The sequence below is a fragment of the Euprymna scolopes genome, chromosome 23, assembly GCF_053919585.1.
Source record: "Euprymna scolopes isolate OS-2025 chromosome 23, ASM5391958v1, whole genome shotgun sequence".
Classification (NCBI taxonomy): Eukaryota; Metazoa; Mollusca; class Cephalopoda; order Sepiida; family Sepiolidae; genus Euprymna; species Euprymna scolopes.
In genome coordinates this window covers 82,618,216-82,639,076 of record NC_136504.1, presented here as the reverse complement: position 1 = coordinate 82,639,076, position 20,861 = coordinate 82,618,216, and the positions used below count along the sequence as shown (strand labels likewise).

Below are 20,861 nucleotides of genomic sequence, written 5' to 3'. Positions count from 1 at the left end.
CAGAGATAATTTATTTTCCCCTCAAAATAACTCAAAATATAGCCATTAAAAGCTAAATCCCTGGCAACAAAAGTGAGTACACCTCTTATGAAAAGTTGTCAATATTAACATACAATATGTCAACTCTCAATATTTTGTGTAGCCACCATCATTATCCAAAACTGCCTTTACTCTCCTGGGATTGGAATTTATCAGAGCTTCACATGGAGCCACTGCAATGCTCTTACACTCTTCAATTATGACGTCACAGAGCTGGCAGATATTTGAGACTTTGCGCACCTTCACCTTCTGCTTGAGGATGCCCTGAAGATGTTCTATTGGGTTCAAGTCTGGAGACAGGCTTGGCCAGTCCATCACCTTTATCCTCAACCTCTTCAGTAAAGCAATGGTTGTATTGGATGTGTGTTTTTGGTCATTGTCATGCTGGAACATTGTTCTGCAACCCAGTTTCTGAAGGGAGGGGATAATGCTCTGCTGCAGTATTTGACAGTACATTTTGGAGTTCATGTTTCCCTCAATGAAATGTAACTCTCCAATACCTGCAGCACTAATGCAGGCCCAGACTATGACATTCCCACAACCATACTTGACTGTAGGTATGACACACTTATCTTTGGACTCTTCACCTAGTCGCCGCCACACATGCTTAAGGCTATCAGAACCAATCAAATTAAATTTTGTCTCATTAGACCATAGGACATGGTTCCAGTAATCTATGGGCTTTGTTGACATGCCTTCAGCAAACTGTTTGCAGGCTTTCTTGTGTATTTCCTTCAGAAGAGACTTCCTCTTGGAGTGACAGCCATGCACACCAATTTGAGGTGTATAAAGAAATTTTTACCTATTTATTCAGTTTTTCCATATTTACCGGTGTCATTTTACCGGTGCCATTTTCTCTGGTGTCATTTTTACCTAAATTCCTAAAAGAACCTAAAAATATAGCTTATAATAGAAGGTGGACTTTTTAAAAATAATAAACATAGTTTTTCATACATAATTTTATGTTTATCGGCTAGATAAATGTATAAATTATCTTGAAAAAATAAACTTTATTCTTTTTTATTCTATTAGAAAAATATTTTCCCGGTAGGCCATGGAGAGATTTATCAAAAAAGTTAGTTTTGTTTTAGAAGCAAAACCTGTTTTTGCTTTTTCTTTACAGCAAAGCAAATCAATTTAATAACCCACCAAATTTTTATAATAAAAATGAAAGTCCACGCCCAACCCATGTTAAAAATGGTATTCTAAATAGCAACATTATTACTTAGAAATTCGTTCGTAACAATGGTAGGGCGCGTTGTTAATATTTTGTTCTTACATTGTTTTCTCATTTTACCTACCAATCGTCGACTATTTTCAACTGTTTACTAATGATGTCAGATGCCTTTGACGTTACAAATGGGACCAAAAAATGGCGTGTAATGACATCTGCCCACTTTGCTCTGTTCTTTTCCCTCATGTTGAAATATGCTTTTAGTGATGTTAACACTGGCGTCAAGTTTCAATTCTGGTCATCTGATGGGCTATTCAACCAGCAGAGGTTTAAAGCCAGGACTTGTCTTTGTACTGAAATAATTCCTGATGTATCTTTTGCTGACGCTGCTGCTCTTGTATCAACATCATTTGAAGATGTACAGTTCCTCCTTGATCGCTTCATGGCAGCATGTCAAGCATTTGGGTTTACAATCAGTGTTAAAAAGACAGAAGTAGTGCATCAACCCTGCCCAACTCCAAAGCAAGCCGAAGGTGTTAGACAGAACGCACCAGAACATAGCAGCTGAGATTGAACTCATTACACGAGTTTGTAGTGCAATTCAAATCTTGTCTGTAGTTGAATACTTGATGCTTCGCTACGAGCTATCAAGGGTATTTTTTATCGGTATGCCATCACTAGATGGGTTGCCTACCACAGCTTAACAGAGGTCCATCTACCCTCGAGAGAAGGATAGACTGCACCAGTTTCCCAACCTAGTAATTTACCTCACGGTACATACAGCCCCTCGCCTTCCCAAATGATCACCCATCTGGTACTGGCCAACCTCGCCATTGCTTAACTCACCTTTGGAAAGCTTTGCTAACCTTTGTGGAATAAACAAGATATTTGGATTGACACAAAAATCATGGTATACCGAGCTGTTGTTATTTCTATCCTCATGTACGACTCTGAGTCTTGGACTCCATACAGGCATCATATTCACCAATTGGAGGTATTTCATATAAACTGTCTATGCTCAATCTGTGGCATTACCATTCAAAACAAAGTATCCAGTGCTGACCTTTTCACAAAGTGCAATATTTCTGGAATTGAGTCATTCCTTATTCAGTGCCAACTGCAGTGTACTGATTATGTCCTGAGAATGTCTGATGACAGGATACCAAAAATCCTTATGTACAGTCAGTTGGACGGAGGGAAAAGGAATGTGGGGCAACGATTATTGAAGTACAAAATCAAGTTAAAGAGAAAATTGTTGCCAATTGGCATCACGCACAGCAGTCTTAAGAACGAGGTCTTGCATTGCAAAAAATGGAAATCACTTTGTTTTGAGGGTATTTGCTGTTTTCATTCTGACAGTTTGAATAATCTATGGGAAAAGAAGGAAAGAGTTAAATGGACAGCAGCAATACCATTAACCGCATCACTTGTACTATGAGTGGACTCGTTTGTAAGTCTGTCTCTTGCAGGACTTAAATGAGGCTGAAGCATTAATGAGTTGAAACAATGTTGTTGAAATCTCATATGTTGAAATCAACGGGAGACTCTAATATATATATATATATATATATATATATATATATATATATATATATATATATATATTAAACTCTTTTTTACCTTAAACAAAGCATATTGCCACTTGGACATGAGGAACTTATTTGGGATAGTGTCTTATAGGAGTCTGAGGGGAGTTAAGCAGCAAGATGCCTGTTAATATCATATTAAATTTCTGCAGATTAGTACAGTCAAGGAAGCAGAAAACAAAGGAAATTTCAAAATCTACCAGTCCAAGGGAGAAAAAACTATAGGGGCCTTAACAGTGAAGGAGTGGGATTTTGCTACTTTTCAGGTTAGTCGTTAGCATGTATGTCGAAGAAGCCCATGCTATGAGTTCATCCGTACACATTCTATTAAAATGTTTGTAAAACAGATACAAAGATGCAACATTGTGACAATAGAACTGAGGTGGGAGCTTGGCTGATAATGCGAAACCTATTAGATTTGCGACTCTTTTTTGGACTAAGAGAGACTAATGGTAGATATACCAGCCCAGATGTAACAACAATACTCCAAGCATGGGCGAATTGTGGCTTTGTACAGATATAGGATGATCTCAGGTGTGAGTAATTTTCTAACATGGTAGAGGGAACCTTCTTTGCAGCAGCCATTGAAATGTCCAAAGAACAGAGAGTATATACTGTGGATTCTTATTAGGTGCATGAGATCTTGTGTTAAAAGAGATTTTGTAATAGTTATAGAATCATGGCAAGAGGGTAGTTAGTCTGAACAAGCATCAACATTTCTTTTCCATTATATTCAATTCAAAATCGGTTTTAGATGCTAGCATGTGTTAGACGGCCTTTACAAATCGATTTTCAAACTAACCTATCTCTGGTCAGGTCCTTATTTATCCTTTTTTCTCTCTGCTCTGTAATCTAGTAAGGGATGATCTGTTCTCATATGTAACATCCTTTCACGCAAAAGAGATGATGCTAGTCTCTCTCTACTGTCTCGCTGTGTTCATTGTAAGTGCTCGACTGAGCTCCAATCACTGCACTTCATAAAACATTCACTGCAAGAACTCATCTACAACTAAAGCAAGGATCTTTCCTTTCTTTTTCTCTTTACTAAAATTCAAACGAAACTTCCATGAACAGAATTTCTTTCCTAGAATTTACCATCTGCAAAACAAGGGACCAAAAGTCTGCATCCCAACTTATTATAGCATGGCCATGTTAAATGTAAACAAATCTTTGACAAACAACCTTTTTGGATAAGCAATTAATCTTTAGCAATCTACCGCACATTGCACTGTTTGTTTCCAATCCTTTTGTGGTGGAAATCTTCATCTAACTGACGATTTCTTCAACCCTTATCCTCAAGTGGCTCATTGGCCTTGATAAGAAGTGAACATTAGCAAAATAAATACATAACTGATAATGCATTTTATCTTATAGCACAACATGTAAGAAATTAGTGCAAGTTTTTCAATTTTTTAACTGTTCTTTCGGATAATCTTCAGTAATTTTCCAGCCATTCTTCTTGTTCTCTCACGGTGGCTATCATCATCCAACTGACAATCTCTTTAATACTTATCTTCAAGTGCCCCCCGAACCTTGATAAGTGATGGCACATTAGTAAATATAAAAAAGCCCATCATTATTATTTCCTATGTTTTTATTGGCCTTCTCTTACGCACATGATACATTCTTTCATTTAATAACTTTTCAAAATTTTTCATTCAGTTGTGGGGAAAAAATTAATCTAAAACCTTTTAAATTGTCATGTTCAAAACACTCATATGACACATCATTCAATGTTTTCATTTCTAAGCATAATTTAAATAATATAAGGACGATAACTCATGTTTTAAAGTGAAAAATATAATAGAAATGATTTATCTTACAACTTAAAGGTTATTTCGTTTTCTGTATAAGTTTGAAAATGTACAAACAAATAAAAATTAAAAATTAAAATTGCTTTCTTGGTTCTGAACAATGCCTAGCCTATATAAAATGAAACTTCCATATAAAATTCTTAAAATCCTAAAAATTTAATCCCAATGAAGAAAGTGTCTATGGAATTTGAACAAGGTTATGTTTGTGATCGTAATTCCCTGTTTATTCTGCAAATGCTAGGAAGTCAATAGTTGATTTGGCTCACTTAAATTTCTTTGGAATCAGTTGAACCGATGTTTGAAAGAGTTCAAATCTCCCGAGTCTTGATAATGTCTGACTGTGCTTAGACATTTCAAAAGATTCCGTCTTCACAGTGATGTGCCAATTATCAGTTTCCTTTGTATCGAAATACCTGCTAATCATCTTCGAATGGCTTATTACAATTCTTTTGTTAGTTTAGTTGATGCTACCAAAAGTCCGGGGAGCAAGAATTGCCAATTAATGCAACATAAATCAAATAGATCCATAAATTTCGCCAAGAAAAGCCGAAAAGCAGAACATTTCGGTAGGATATACTTCTGGGAACATAGAGAAGATAAATACCGACATTTCAAGTTTGCCCAAACCCAAAATGATAAAATCTGATGAGAGAGACACAATGTGGTTGTCCATGATTTTACTGTGGGGAAAATATTTCTGTAATTTGGCCATATCTTATTTCTGTAGCATTGTAACCAGTGTTAGATTTTTTTGTGTTTAGCAAAATTGCTCGAGACAAGGCATGAAGCTGATTGATGCAATTAACTAACAAAAATGAAAGATGATTATCACAAAGACTATTAACTTTCATCTTGCGAAGACCAAGGCTATTGATAGGAGAAAAACAGTTAGAATGAAGAAAGTTTCACAAGCTTAAAGTAGGATTAAGTTTATGTATATGTTTATTCTTTCTTAAGTGTCAGACACACAGTTGCACAAAAACATTTAAACTCATATACTAGGTGTTTGTCCTTTCTAAAAATGTAGTTAAGGAGACAGAATTGTTAATAATAATAATGAGTCACGAGTTAGAATGTAGAGGATAAAATACTTGGTAAAATTCAGTTGTAAAGTTGAAGGTTCAATCTTCAGCGCGACTGACACTAAAAATACAAATGTAAATTACTTAGGACTTCTGTCCAGCCATAGCTGACGAAACAAGAGCATGCCTCCATAGATTAAATATAGATTTTTATTCGAAATTCCATGGAGATTCGTGAGTTTGACAGAAAGACTCCAGAGTTCAACAGAAAGATTTCCAAGTTCAACAGAATATACCTGAAGAAGGTCGAAGGTTACATCGGTCGAAATGGTGTGCTAATAATACTCACGGCGAGAATTGTGGACCGAATAATCCAAATAATACGAATTATTAATACTCATCTAAAAAATTCAGTAAAGATAAAAGTTGAAGTTTTGAATTTGATAAAACATATCAGTTTTATTTTTTTTATTTGAGTAAGTGGAGAGTACATTTTTATTAATAATATTGTTTAATAGGCGTCCGTCTATTTTATAATTATTCTGTAGCTGATTTCGGTAAAATAGCGGTATATATACATTGAGTGCAGGATTAAATTTTATAATGTTTCATAGAGATTGTTTTTACATTGTCGAATTTGTTCGTCTGTGAAGTAGTTGGAGAAGCAATTATTGATTAGAGTCTACTTAATAATTAATTTTAATTTCGTGTTGAAATAATATTATATATATATTATTACATTTTCACCCCAAACAAGGCACATTGCCACTTTTTTGTAGGGGCTACTATCAGAGAAACAGGCATCAGGGGTACTGTGTAGGGAATTGGGCAGCAAGCTGTCGGTTCACGTTACACTTGAACTTCTGCATGTCAGTACAGTTGGGGAAGCACGGACCCGAAAGGGAATTCCAACGTCTAGTTGTCCTGGAGAAGAAACTACTGGAGTACAAGGCTCTCTTACATATAGGGATCTCTACTGTGTAGGGGTGGGATTTAGCTGCTTGTTGGGTTTGTCGGGGGTATTTACATCATGTGGGCACAAGTGCTTGCAGTTCGTCAGAGCACTCACCGTTAAAGAACTTGTAGAACAGGCAAAGGGATGCAACGTTTCGTCAGTGGGACAGAGGCTGAAGTTTAGATGACAGTTCAGGACCTATCAGATTGGTGACTCTCTTTTGAACCTTATCTAGGAGCGAGAGATTAGTGGCAGACGCACCAGCCCAAATATGACAACAATACTCCATACATGGGTGAATGGTGTACAGTATATTTTCGGGCGTTAGTATCTTTCTAGCATGATAGAGAGAACCCACCTTCTTCACAGCAGTCCTGGCGATACTCTCAATGTAATTGTTTCAACTCATGTTTCCTGTGAGCGTTAGGACGAGAAGTTTAAAAAATGTACTTTCAGATAAAGAGTCATTGGCCATTGCTATTGGTGGTAGAGAAGGATTCTTGTAGTTATTGAAGGAAACGAGTTTAGCCTTGGCAGCATTGAATGTGACCATCCATTTATGTCCCCATTCCACTACAGATTGGAGGTCATCCTCTAGTGTGTCTGCCATTTCTTTAGATATGTGTTCATTTGTTTTCCTGTCATGTCTGTTATAGAGTGTGGTGTCATCAGCATATATACCCATCTCACAAACAATTTTGTCAGGGAGGTCATTTATGAATATTAGGAATAACAGAGGTCAAAAGATAAACCCCTGAGGCACTCCTGCATTTATATCATATTGTTTAGATGTACGACCGTCGAGAATAACATGGATTTTTCTCTCATCTAAGAAGGATTTAATTATGTTATGTATTCTTCCAGTTATACCATATGATCTGATTTTTCTGAGAAGACCTTCATGCCATACCCTGTCCAAAGCCTTAGATATATCTAGAGCTACCGCTCTATCCTCCCCCGCTTTGTCCAGTGACTGGTATATACGTTCTGAGATTACAGGTAGGATGTCTGCTGTGGAACAGGCTTGACTAAATCCATATTGTTGGTCAGTCAGAAGTTAAGCATCTGTAAGGTGATGGACTAGAGCTGGGTTAATTATGGTCTCAAATATTTTGGCAAAAAGTGGGAGGAGGCTAATGGGACGATAATTTACTGGGTCAGTTCTTTCGCCAGAATTCTTGAAAACTGGTACTACAGAAGCAGTTTTCCAGCAGGCAGGAAAGCAAGATTCATTAAGGCATTTGTTGTAAAGTTTTGAAAGAACTGGAGCCACTTTGGTGGAGCGGTTTTTTAATAGCACAGCCGGGATGAGATCAGGTCCACATGTATATATATATATATATATATATATATATATATATATATATATATATATATATATATTATTCTTTATGTAAATACAGTCATATCTTGCTACGATGTAAAGACCGTTTCAATCATAATTGATTTCATCAGGCAAGAAAAATTAAAATACAAAAATTAAAAAGGTTCCAGACAGTTTCAAATTTTTAAGAGAGGAAAAAATGCCATAACTGGCGTGAAACAAAGTTAAAGAACTTTAATTTTGCTTCATGCATGACTATATTTACATAAAGAATAATAAAAAAATATATAATTTGCTCTCTTTGATTGAGCACTATCAACGACCTTGTTGAAATTCAATTATTCTTATAATATAATAATCTTATGATATATTAGTCCTTGCGCAGAAGAGGGGGACGCAAAATGTTTTAAATAATAATAATAATAGAATAACAATAACAAAGACTTTCGCTGGCGAGGACTACTATTGACCGTAACAAGTTATACATTCTTTTTTAAATTTTCATCTCTATTTTTCTCGTTATGTACTGAATATTTGTTAATGAAACCTATATGAAATATGTTTCTTATAAAATTTTAAAGATTTTCTATTCTGAAAGAAGTTTTTAAAAATTTAATCCAAAAAAGTTATTTTAAAATTTCTGTTAAAAAATATTCAGATTTTCTCATTATTCAGACCTGTATTAACCAGAGGGGGTGGCAAAAAATAAGTTGTGGTGTGAGGAGAAACAGAGAGAATATTCAGACCTGTAATAATACAAAGAGGGGGTTGTAAAAATGAGATGTGGTGTGAGAAGAAATACAAACTGAAATAGAGAGAAGGAGAGTTTTAAAATATAATCTTAAAAAGATAAGATACAAGTTAGAAAAGCATTTCATCCAAGGCATGAAAATTTTTAAACAAAATGTTTTACTATAGGCTTTAAAAATAAAGGTACAAGATTCAATTTGAAATTTATTTATCTTCAAAGTGCACTTTTATAAATTTTACAAAGTAAGGTATAAAAATTTAATTTAAATTGAATCAAAAAATTACCTTGGAGTTATTTTATGTAATGTATATTTTTTTGCAATTTAAAAACATTATTTTTCATCTAGCAATTAATGATATAGATATAAAATTTTCAATGCTTTTTTTTTAAAGTGCAACAAAATGTACATTACAAAAAATAAATCCAAGGTAATTTTTTGATTCAATTTAAATTAAATTTTTATACCTTACTTTGTAAGATTTATAAAACTGCATTTTGAAGATAAATAAATTTTTTAAAGCCTATAGTAAAAACATTTTGTTTAACAATTTTCCTGCCTTGGATGAAATGCTTTACTAACTTGTATATATATATATATATATATATATATATATATATATATATATATATATATATATATATATATATATAACTACTTAATTTACTCACGTAAAATTAATATACAAAAGTATAAATTTATGCGTAAACTTTAAGTATTTACTTCAAAAGTGCTCAATATGTAGGTAGAGCTAGTTAGTAAGTTATAAAATATATATGGCGATTAAGCTACACTGAATATTCCGTGTTTCATCCACTTTAGGACTCTTCAGGCTTATGCGCGAATTTTGTGGTTGTTTGTCGTTTTTATATACGCATCCAACAACCACAAAATTCACGCATAAGCCTGAAGAGTCCTAGAGTGGATGAAACGCGGAATATTCAGTGTAGCTTAATCGCCATGTATATTTTATAAATTACTATATATATACATATATATATATATATATATATATATATATATATATATATAATAATTTAGGAATTAAAAATTTGTGATTTGAAAAAGTTAAATTTCAAATATAGAAATGTTATTGTATGCAAGACAGTATAGTAATATGTATATATATATATATATACGTATATATATAGATACGTATATATATATATATATATATATATATATATATACGTATATATATATATACGTATATATATAGAGAGATATGTACGTATATAGATACGTATATATATATATATATGTATATATATAGATACGTGTGTATATATATACGTATATATATATATATATATAGATACGTACGTGTATATATATATAGATACGTACATATATACATAGATACGTACGTATATATATATATATATACGTATATATATATATATAGATACGTACGTATATATATATATATATAGATACGTATATATATATATATACGTATATATATAGATATGTACGTATATATATACATATATATATACACACATATATAGATATGTACGTATATATATACATATATATACGTATATATACATATATATATACATATGTATATATATATATACATATATATATACATATATATATATATACATATATATATTTATATATAAACAAGAAAATTGGTGATAAAAAAAATTAAGAAATTACAATATTTATTAATCTATCAATCATTTAAATAAAGAATTAACATAATAAATAATCCTTAACCCGTAGATTTTCAAAGATTTTTATCAGAGAGTAAAAATTAGTAAGAAAAAGTGTTACTGGTTAGCCTAAATTGGAAAATATATAAAAGAAAACTGTTTTATGAAATAAAATGTATCTTCAATAGAATTAAAGAAATATCAAAGCGCCAAAGTAAAGGATCAAACACTCAATAACGTTATACTTCATAGGATCTAGAAGGAAGACTCTGCAATCCGAGGTATAAATGGATTTTCAACTTGTTCTATTTAACTGCTCTTTTCATTTTCAATTTTGTTTTGTTTTTTGTTTTTTCGTGCCAGGAAACGTTTTCTAATGGAAAGAAATTTATTTGGAATTCCTCTCCGGGTCACTGCTTCCCTGTATTGACATGCAAAAGTTCAAGTGTAATGTAAAAAGACATTTGCTGCTCAACTCACTACATAGTATCCCTGCAAATTATGTCCCAAATAGTAGGTCCCTACATCAAAGTGGCACTGTATCTTTTTTGGGGTGAAATGCAATTAAAAAAATTGATTCCCTTAAGATATTAAATATGTTCGATTCTTTATTAACTGACTTTTTAGATTCTAATCCATTCAAACATCGAATTGCAGATTCTTTATTCTGAACCTTATGCCGTATCATAGGTTTTAAGTCAGCATGTCGTGCTGCTGATAGTGCGATTCATGCATTCTCTGGCTTACAGCATCTTCTAGCACTGTACTATAGTAATAAGATTAGGCCCTGGGATATCTTCATGCATAACAATACCATACTGGGCGCCTTAAAAACTAGAATACGGCTCAAAATAGTTTTACATATATTATGACCCAGTTCATTTCTTTGTAAGAGAAATATTTTGTCTGGAAGAAAAAGTGGTATTTTTAGATTAATTAAAATTAAATATAGATTGAAATACTTCTCAGAAATGGGCACAGTTGTATATAGTTACATCAATATATTATCTTGCATGCTCTCTACTGCCAAAAGAAGTCTCTGAGGTAGAAATACTTAAAAAAGAAACCTCAAAAAAAAAAAACTTGAATAAGAAGTCTCTAACATTTAAAAAAAGTATCTGAAAAAAATACGTACAAAGAAGTCTTTGAGGAAGAAATATTTAAAAAGAAGTTTCTGGGGAAGAAAAAGCTAAACATTTGTCTATAAAAATACTTTTAAGAAATTCTTTGAAGAATAAATATACAAAAAAAAATGTCCCCAAAAAAGAAATACTTTCAAAAATAAAATGTATATTTGTAGTTTATTATCAGAAATTGTTCAGAAAGTTTTCAGTCATTTTTAAGGATGGAAATAAAATAACATTATTTTCACTATAAGAATAAGTAGTCAAAATAGTAGAAAAATCCATGGAACTTCAAATCTCTAACATTTTCCTATGTTTTTTTTTTTTTCATTTTCTATCGTAACTGACAATTTAAAAATTAATTTCTGGTTCGAATAAAAAAAATTAAGTTCAAAGTATTATGATACATTTGTACACCTTCCAAATTTTTAAAATTTTGGGAACTGACTCAAAAGTAATATTTAATGTGACTGATAATTTGAAGGCCAACTTCAACTATGATTCATTTGTTTTATTATGCATACTAAAAATAAACACCTCATAGTTGACAATGATGATATTTTAAAATTTGGAAAGTATTAGCTCTTAGAAGCACCATTAATAAAATTTAAAAAGTAAATATAACTATTTAAAAAACCTTTTTTCAACATTTTATTTAATGAGAAAAAAATCATGCAAAATTAAAAGATATATTTCAATTATAAAAAGAAAAAAGAAAAAAATGTTAAAAGAATGAGAAAAAAATCGAATGTTTTTCTCATTAAATAAAACGTTTTTTTAAATAATTTCTTCATTTTTGATTCTTTAATTTTTAAGCATTTAAATTACTGAACAAAAAGTAATTGCAGCCAGAATGAAAGTATAGAAGCAAATCACGTATGATGTTTCTTTTGTGACCATACACAGATGCAAAATAGTAATTTTCAAACAAAAAGAATAGTTTATAACTGATAATCCCAGGTGTTCTTTTTATCTACATTTTTAGCCAATCAAATCATTGGACTTCTGGTAAATCTTTGTCAGCATTTCTGATTGGCTGAAAAACAATGATTTATTTTCTTCCGTCTAGTTTTATTACCTTCTAATTCGGGTCCAATGTGTTTGGAAAAACAATTTTTTCTGGTTTTACTGGAAGTCTTCAAAGTAAGGAGACAATTGACGGACGAAAAATAAACAGAAAATGTAATTGCATAGACAAAGAAAAAGATAAATTGACTCACAAAAAATAAATAACTGGAAAGAAAATAACGAAACAACTAAGAAAAACAAATCAAATATGCAGATGAGTTTATTCATGCAATTGCCAATCAATCTTTTAATGAGTTTCTCCAATCATTTTTCTTTCTAATGAGTTTGAACTTTGCAAATAATTCCGTGACCTACTTTCATTGAATTTAAAAATAAAATTAATTTTTTGTTATTTACTTATTTTATGATTTGTTATTACTTTTATTTCGAGAATATCTTATTTAAATCAATAATCGGTATTATTTTTACTTCAACTGCAATTCAAACTTCACCGTTAAATTGAGGACTTTATTAAGTTTTCGGGTATGCTGAAAACAAATATCGTGTTTAAATTTAGAGCAGATAAGTAGTTTTCTGAATATTAAGACCTTTGTTATTCAATGTAATCTCTTATTGCTGACGGCCATGTTTTTTTAAACTAAATAAGTACTAACGCGTATGCGAGTAACAAATCACTCCCTCCCTATTTTAAGGATGACGACGGTCACTAAAATTCATTAAGGAATACACTTGGAAAAAATATGTCTTAATAAACAGAAAATCACTTCTCTGTCTCAAATTTGAATGTGATATTTTAAGCAAACCCAAAAACTTATAAATTTAAAGGTGAGTGTGGAATTAAGTTATTAATTAATTAATTATTTAAGTGGAGTTAAAGTAAAAATTTACTCAATAATCTAACTTGAACATTTATTAAATAAATTAATTTTAAATGCATACAGCATTGAAAAAAAGTAATTTGAAATTCATATAACACTGAAAAAAGGTGATTTTAAATCCATACAACTTTGAAAAAATTAATTCTAAATTCATACAATATTAAAAAAATTAATTCTAAATGCATACAACATTGAAAAATTAAATCTATATTCCTATTAGATTTGCTTGTGTTGGATTTGGGTATCGTTCTGGATGCCCATCCTCTCCAGCTATACAGGGTGAGACGATAAAATTTTCACTCTAGAAACAGCGACATGATTCCATTTCTGTTTAATGAAAACCGGTTTTCTTTTTTTATTGCAGACCATCTACTAGTTGGCCAGTTGTGTACAAATCCCAAGAGCGATAGGAGCCTTCTACCATGTCTGAAAGTGACACAATCTTCAACGAGCACGATCAGAGATGTGCCGCTGTACAACTTATGCTTCCTACTGATCCAAGTTATGACAATAGGATCATTGCCAACACCCTCAAAATGCAAATCCAGAGGGTTCAACGTTTAAGGGCACAGCTCAATGAAGTTTCTGGTCATGATTATGGGTTTTGGTGTGGTTTTAAGTAGGGGCCACATCATACCATCTCAAATCTTTGAAGTTTTAACACCAAAATATACCTGGATGTGCTGAAAAGTATGATGATCCCCTGGTGCAATCAGAGGACCATTGGCAGACCCTGGGTGTAGCAACAGAACTCGGCGCCAGTCCACAAGTCCAAAGAGACCCCTGCTTGGCTTCAGACTTTGCTATGACTTTGTACCTTCTCTCACTCGCCCCTCCTCTCCTCCCCGATCTGAACCTGCTGAACTAGTCTGTTTGGTCATACATCAAGATCACCAACATGACCTTCCACAACACCAAAGCCAACCTGATCACTGCCATCCACCGAGTATTCACCGAGCACTTACCAGTGCTTGTGGAGAAGGCATGCTTCCAGTTCCAGACCTGTATCAAAGCGGTGATTGAGGCAGAAGGTGACTACATGGAATAGATGTCAGTTCTACTACATAATTAAGTTAATCTGAATTGACTTTTTAAATAAAAATTTTAAAATAAACTGTAGTGTTATTTTCTTTAGGGTGACAAATTTATCCCAGTACCCAGTATTTTCTCTCTTGGAGAAAGAGATTGGTGTATTGCTAATTGCCTGACACTCTCCTGTCAAAGAATGCCGATGCATTACACATTTTTTGTTGATCAGGGTGCACTTCATTTCATGCACTAACTTTTCAAAACCTCAGCTACCCTTGTGTCTAAAATTCTGAAGAGGAACTAAATAAAGATACATATGCTGTGTTCGATAAAGTTTGATAATATTCTATACTAGCATTTCAGCCCGGCGTTGCCCGGGTGTTTGGAGGTGTATGTTATGAAAAAGAAAGCGGTCAATTTTGTGTAACTTTGACCCCTATTATGACCCATTAACATTTATTGTTTTGGGCTCAAATCAAGTTATTAAGCTAGATCCATGTTCCAGAAATCTATATCTAAAAGTTCAATTGTTTATAGCCAAAATTGTCGGAGGAGTTTGGTAGAGTTCTCAAAGGTGAAATTGTTGAACTTTGACTCCTTAAGAGCAAAATGTCTGGCCGAAAACCAATCACATCGATTTTCCCAAATCTCAGTACCCTGTATATCAAATTTCGAGTCTGTAGACTGAAAATTGACATAGTTATTGCGTATGGAAATGTACACAGACAGACAGACAGACACACATACACCCAGACAGACGCACAGACACACAGACACGTTCACTTTTATAGATATACTAGCATGGGTGCCCGGCGTTGCCCGGGTGTTTGGAGGTGTATGCTGAGCAAAAGAAAAAAAAACGGTCAATTTTTTTAAATTCGACCCCTATTATGACCTCTTAAAATTTATTGTTTTGGGCTCAAATCCAGTTATTAAGTTAGATCCATGTCCAAGGAACCTATATCTAAAATTCAAGTGTGTAGACCAAAATTGTCGGAGGAATTTGGTAGAGTTCTCAAAGGTGAAATCGTTGAACTTTGACCCCTTAACAGTCAAATTTCTGGCTGAACACAGATTACAAAGATTTTCCCAAATCTCAGTACCCTGTATATCAAATTTCGAGTCTGTAAACTGAAAATTGACAGAGTTATTGTGTAGGAAATTGTACACACACAGACACGCACACTTTTATAGATTAAACAAAAATATATACGTACTAACAGTTCCGCCTGGCTTTGCTCGGGCCCTATGTACTGTTCATAAGGTTATGTGCATATGTATATATTAAAAAGTGTGAATATGTAAAGTAATGCCTTTCTGTATAATAGTCTTCCTTAAATACCATAGAGAAAAGATAGACAGACATTTTCACTTTTATAGATATAGATAGATACATAGATAGAAAGAAAGAATACAATATATAGTAATGATTTAAAAAGTATAAAAAAAGACTCATGCGCCACCACCGAGAATTGAAACCAAAACATTTAACTCACGATTTATTTTACCTCTGCTGTCAATGACTGGCTATGAAAACATGTTTACTGCAAGGCTAAAAATTAAAACATGAACTAATAGCTACTACGTTATGCATTCGTAATGCCGGCGTTTGACCTTCACCTGGCAAATTTCTTCTTTTTTTTAATTTTCACACTTTTGCACCGATTTTTCCGGGCTAAAACCCAAATATAAAATTTTGTATGGATTCAAATACCTTATATATGAAGTTTCATGTCTGTAGACCAAAAACTCTAGGAAAAATTTGGTAGGCAAAATTTGTTAACAAAAATGTATACGTATACATAAATATATATGGAAACAATTTTGTTTTTACTATAAACTTTTTACGCAAGTACTATGCAAGTATAAATCATGTAGAATATCTGCATGAATATAATTACATGTAATAGTTAACTAAAGATGATTATCCCATTAGAAAACCGAAGCAACTAATAGGGAATTAATTAAAATGAATGTTTAAAAGAATATGCAAATTAACTGGATTTTTTGCTAGTGAATGCAATTCCACAAGCCATATATAAGAACATTGTATTTTCTTTTTAAGCAAATAGAAAAGAGGTTTGCCTTTTTTGTGTTGTTCTTGGCCTTCGCACTGGTATCAAAGTGTAGTAGCTGTTCTGGCAGATACTGCAAGCAAAGACCATATGTGGGGTAACTCCACATATAAGACCTTGGTCAATGTAGGGGCAACCCTTCATACCAACAGTTCCTATCCAGCTCCCGATTTCCAACCTCTCGGGAGCTGGTCCCCCTTTTCCCTCCCCCCTCCCTCTCTCTACACATTAAAAAACGGCCTTGTGCCTAATTTGCTCAGTAGGGAAGCAAATTAATACATACTGCAAGCAAAGACCATATGTGGAGGCAACCCTTCATACGAATTGTCACTATCCAGCTCCCCTACTCCCCGGGGAGTTGGTCCCCATTTCCCCTTCACTCCTCACATTAAAAATTGGCCTTGTGCTTAATTTGCTCGGTGGGGAGCAAATAAATACCTCGCCTTTTTTCTGTTGTTCTTGGCCTTCGGGCCAGGATCAAAGTGTAGTATCTGCTCTGCAGATGCTGCACTTAAGATAATTTGTACCAGTCAATGGAGGTGAAACCCTCTATACTGGAACAATTATTATTTTTGGTAACCAGAGTGCCCCTTTTTTGCCTACTTTTAGGGGAGCTGGTTTTTACCCCACATTAAAAACGGCTTTGTGCCTAATTTGCTTTGGTGGGGAAGCAAATAAATACAATAAATAGAAAAGAGGGGTTTTAATATGAATATCAATGCACACAAAAGAAAACGGATTTATAGGAGTATAGATAGATAGATTCGTTCAATTCAGAATACTTTGAAGTTCCTAATAACGGTAAAGTACAGCGAATAGATGCTTTTGTGTATTTTAAGTAGGCCGCCAGCGTTCTTCATGCATAAAATATGCTGAAATATATTTTAATTTATGCAGATTCCCTATTTATTATTATAGAATTACTTCTCTGTTTATTATATTAATATTATATAGTAGTGCTTTCAAAAGTGAAAATCAAAAATATGACTTGGGTACCATTAGCTAGAATCGAAATCAAAACATAGTTCTCCAATGCTTTTCACTACCATCTAAGCTAAATCTATATGCATATCAAAACATAAAAAAAGCGTTTTTTAGCATATAAATGTATATTTGTACATGTGTAAAAGCATTTAGTGGACTTATGTCTACCAAGTTCAAATTTTTCAATTTTAACAACTCAGCATCTATTTGTACTGGCTAAAACCAAATCGAATTTGTTGCACAAGATCAAAAATTGACTGAGGAATTTGTTAGAAGCACTTTCTCACTCAGACAGACAAGCTCACTTTTATAAATGTGGATATAGATCATTCATCATTAAACTGACCATCTCATTTACCGTTGTTCGCGAGTGGTTTTTCACCTTGGTAAATGATGGCTCATTATTATAGAAGAAAATTGATTTCTTAATTCATTGCATTTATTTTTAACATTTTTTTTATGCTTGTGATATTTTTAAAGTTATCAACGAATTCCTCCCCAAAATATATTAATTTGTACTAAAGCTGGGATAATCAACGTTTATTCTCCTAAGTTTTTTTTTTATATATATATTTTAATCATACAAAATACATGCAAAAATATTCCTCAGTTTGCTGTATGAAATAAAATCTTCCTTTTTAATTATTGAAATTAGTTTCAATTTTAATTGAACTCATGGAGAAGTTATTCATCCTTTACTTAGTTTCTATCTATCACTTTTAACATCTATCACTGTATTTTGTTTGACCGTCTTCTCTTATTTAATGTAGTAACTGTTATTTTTTATCTATTCTCTCTCTCCTCTCCCCCCCCCCTCTCTCTCTCTCTCTCTCTCTATCTATCTCTCTCTCTGTTTATTAATAATTGAACATAATTAAAAAAAGGACATAAAAAAATTGTAACAGTTCTTTATGAACAACAGGGAATATCGCCACAGTATTTAATTGTATCGAAACAGTAAATGAGAGGAGATACAAAGAGTAGAAAGAGACTAATATGACTTTGTTTTTTATATTTTTTATATATTTAACTCATTATAAGCTAATTTTTTTCTGATTCAAACAATTTAACCCGAGCTCAATGGGTGACCCTATGCATCACATTCTTCTTAGAATTAATCTATTTTTAATGGGGAAAAAAGGCAAAGAAGGTGTACTGATCTCAAATTTGCATGACTTGATGTGCAATAATGGGAGGAGTATTCTGCCTCTGTCCACCAGAGAGTCCTTGATGACGTTCCTTTCTTTGCAAGGCACCAGTTCCTACCACACAAGCCAGTCCTTCTTTGCGTAATGCTGAGCCACACCAACTTTTGAAAAATTTCAAGGTTTTACGATTTGAAACTGATCACTTTTCGACATAATCACCCAGAACTATCGGACCTAGATATTTCTTGTTATTAAAATAATCATTTTAAACCAAAAGAATTATTCAACATGGGATTTTATCCTCATCAACTTCTAAAATGCTCCACACATGCGTGCATGTGAACAAAAACGTAAAAAACAACATGTGGCCATAGTTCAAAACCTTTACATGATTGAGCCAAACCAATGGAATTTCTGGATTCAGCCCATTAACTTCGTCCTAAATCAGCTGAAAAAAAACGCAGACAACAAGTTTGTTGTTGACCAGTGTTATTTTTCTCTTCGAAAATATGAAAGCCTTCCTATTCCCCGTATCAAAAATAGCTGTCTTGTCTGCGTGACCATCTCTTGTCTGCTTGACCATCTCTTGTCTACTTGACCATCTCTTGTCTGCTTGACCATCTCTTCTCTGCTTGACCATCCAGCTAAATGAACAGCAGAAACCGGAAGTCAAAAAGGGCAGACAATCTTGGCTATAACTGTGAAATTGGTTTGTTATTTATGTGAAAAAGGTTGAACAAGTGCTTCCAATCAATCTGATGGAAGAATCTTACCAGAAAATCATTAAGGAAAATAGAAATTATGTTGAAGCATATCAAAAGCTGTATATTCGTTTTTAGCATATGACCAGTTTGTGGCATGGTGTTTGCATCTACGTGAGTTGGTGTCTATTTAACAGAGCTATCAAGCATGTTCAGCAGAATATACAGCCACTTAAAGATTTATGTATCATGTGGAAAAGCTTCTTTCTATGTCATCAAGAATGGATGCATTACCAATTGATTAGCGACTGACCTGAGTTTGAGCTGTCATGAAGGATGTAACGATGGAAAAGAAATAGGTGGTAGGATTATGACATCTGATATTATACGAATTCTACCCTGCAAACAAGACAATAAAAGATGCTGACAAACGAAGCTTCAAGAATTCCTTTTGAAGGTAGAGAAGTTAAATAAAATTTGAACTAGACAATCTTCAAGACTGTCAGAATAAAATGAAAAATTTCCTGACTGTGAGGCCTCTGAAACGTCTGTGCTACGGCAAGTGGGACATCTGTCACGATACTAATCTGGTACTGGCGCATATATTTCCCCGCATTATTAATGGAGTGTTAATCTCCCTTGGTTGAGACACCTTTTGTCTAGTTCTTCATGAATATGGACACAAGAGAATAATCCAGATTCTTGAACTGTATCAGTGGGATATAAAATTATTCAATTTTGCATTATCAGGATCTATGAGGCTGACTTTCGCACTTTGAATACATCATACGTACAAAATCTATTAATTTAAACCCAAACTTGTCATAAAATTTATATATCAGGCAAGATCCGAAATTTTCCTCAGTAACGGTCAAATTAATGTAAATACAAACAAAATACTTTCCAAATAGACTAAGCTAAGATTTCTGTGTGTGTGTGTGTGTGTGTGTATATATATATATATATATATATATATTATGCTCTTCATATATATATATATATATATATATTATGCTCTTCATATATATATATATATATATATGTATTATGCTCTTCATATATATATATATATATATATATATATATATATATATACCCTCTACTCTACTTTATAATAATGACTAAAGTGTATTTGTATTTATATAAATAAATGTGGCCAATATGTATTTATTTTCATATATATATGGCTAATACATATTTATTTATCTTTAAATATATGTGGCCAATATGTATTTATTTCTATATAAATATATGTGGTGAATGTATATTTATTTTCATATAAATGTGACCAATGAGTATTTATTTGTACATAAATAAATATAAATCTACCTCATCACAGGATTATGCAGTATCTAAACTTGGGACGAAATTATTTTAAGTCATGACAGAAGAGAAAACGACATAAGCAAGTCAGACAACTATTGTCTGAAATGAAATCGGAAAGAAATTCTCCATCCTTAATAAAAAGTCAACAGTACGTGCATTTAAGTCATCAGAAATGATAATGTGTTCAAACATTGAATTGCATTATCACATCATTTTTATGAATATTACTGAAGCATATTT

At 32.7% G+C, this 20,861-nt stretch overlaps 1 protein-coding gene across 1 annotated transcript; it reads left to right on the top strand.

Moving 5' to 3' along the window:
* Positions 1 to 2,120: 2,120 nt before the first annotated feature.
* LOC145245643 (uncharacterized) lies at positions 2,121 to 2,651 on the top strand. The gene has a single exon (XM_080107206.1). It carries the CDS (start codon positions 2,121 to 2,123, stop codon positions 2,649 to 2,651), a length of 531 nt encoding a protein of 176 aa, XP_079963332.1.
* The last annotated feature ends 18,210 nt before the right edge of the window (positions 2,652 to 20,861 follow it).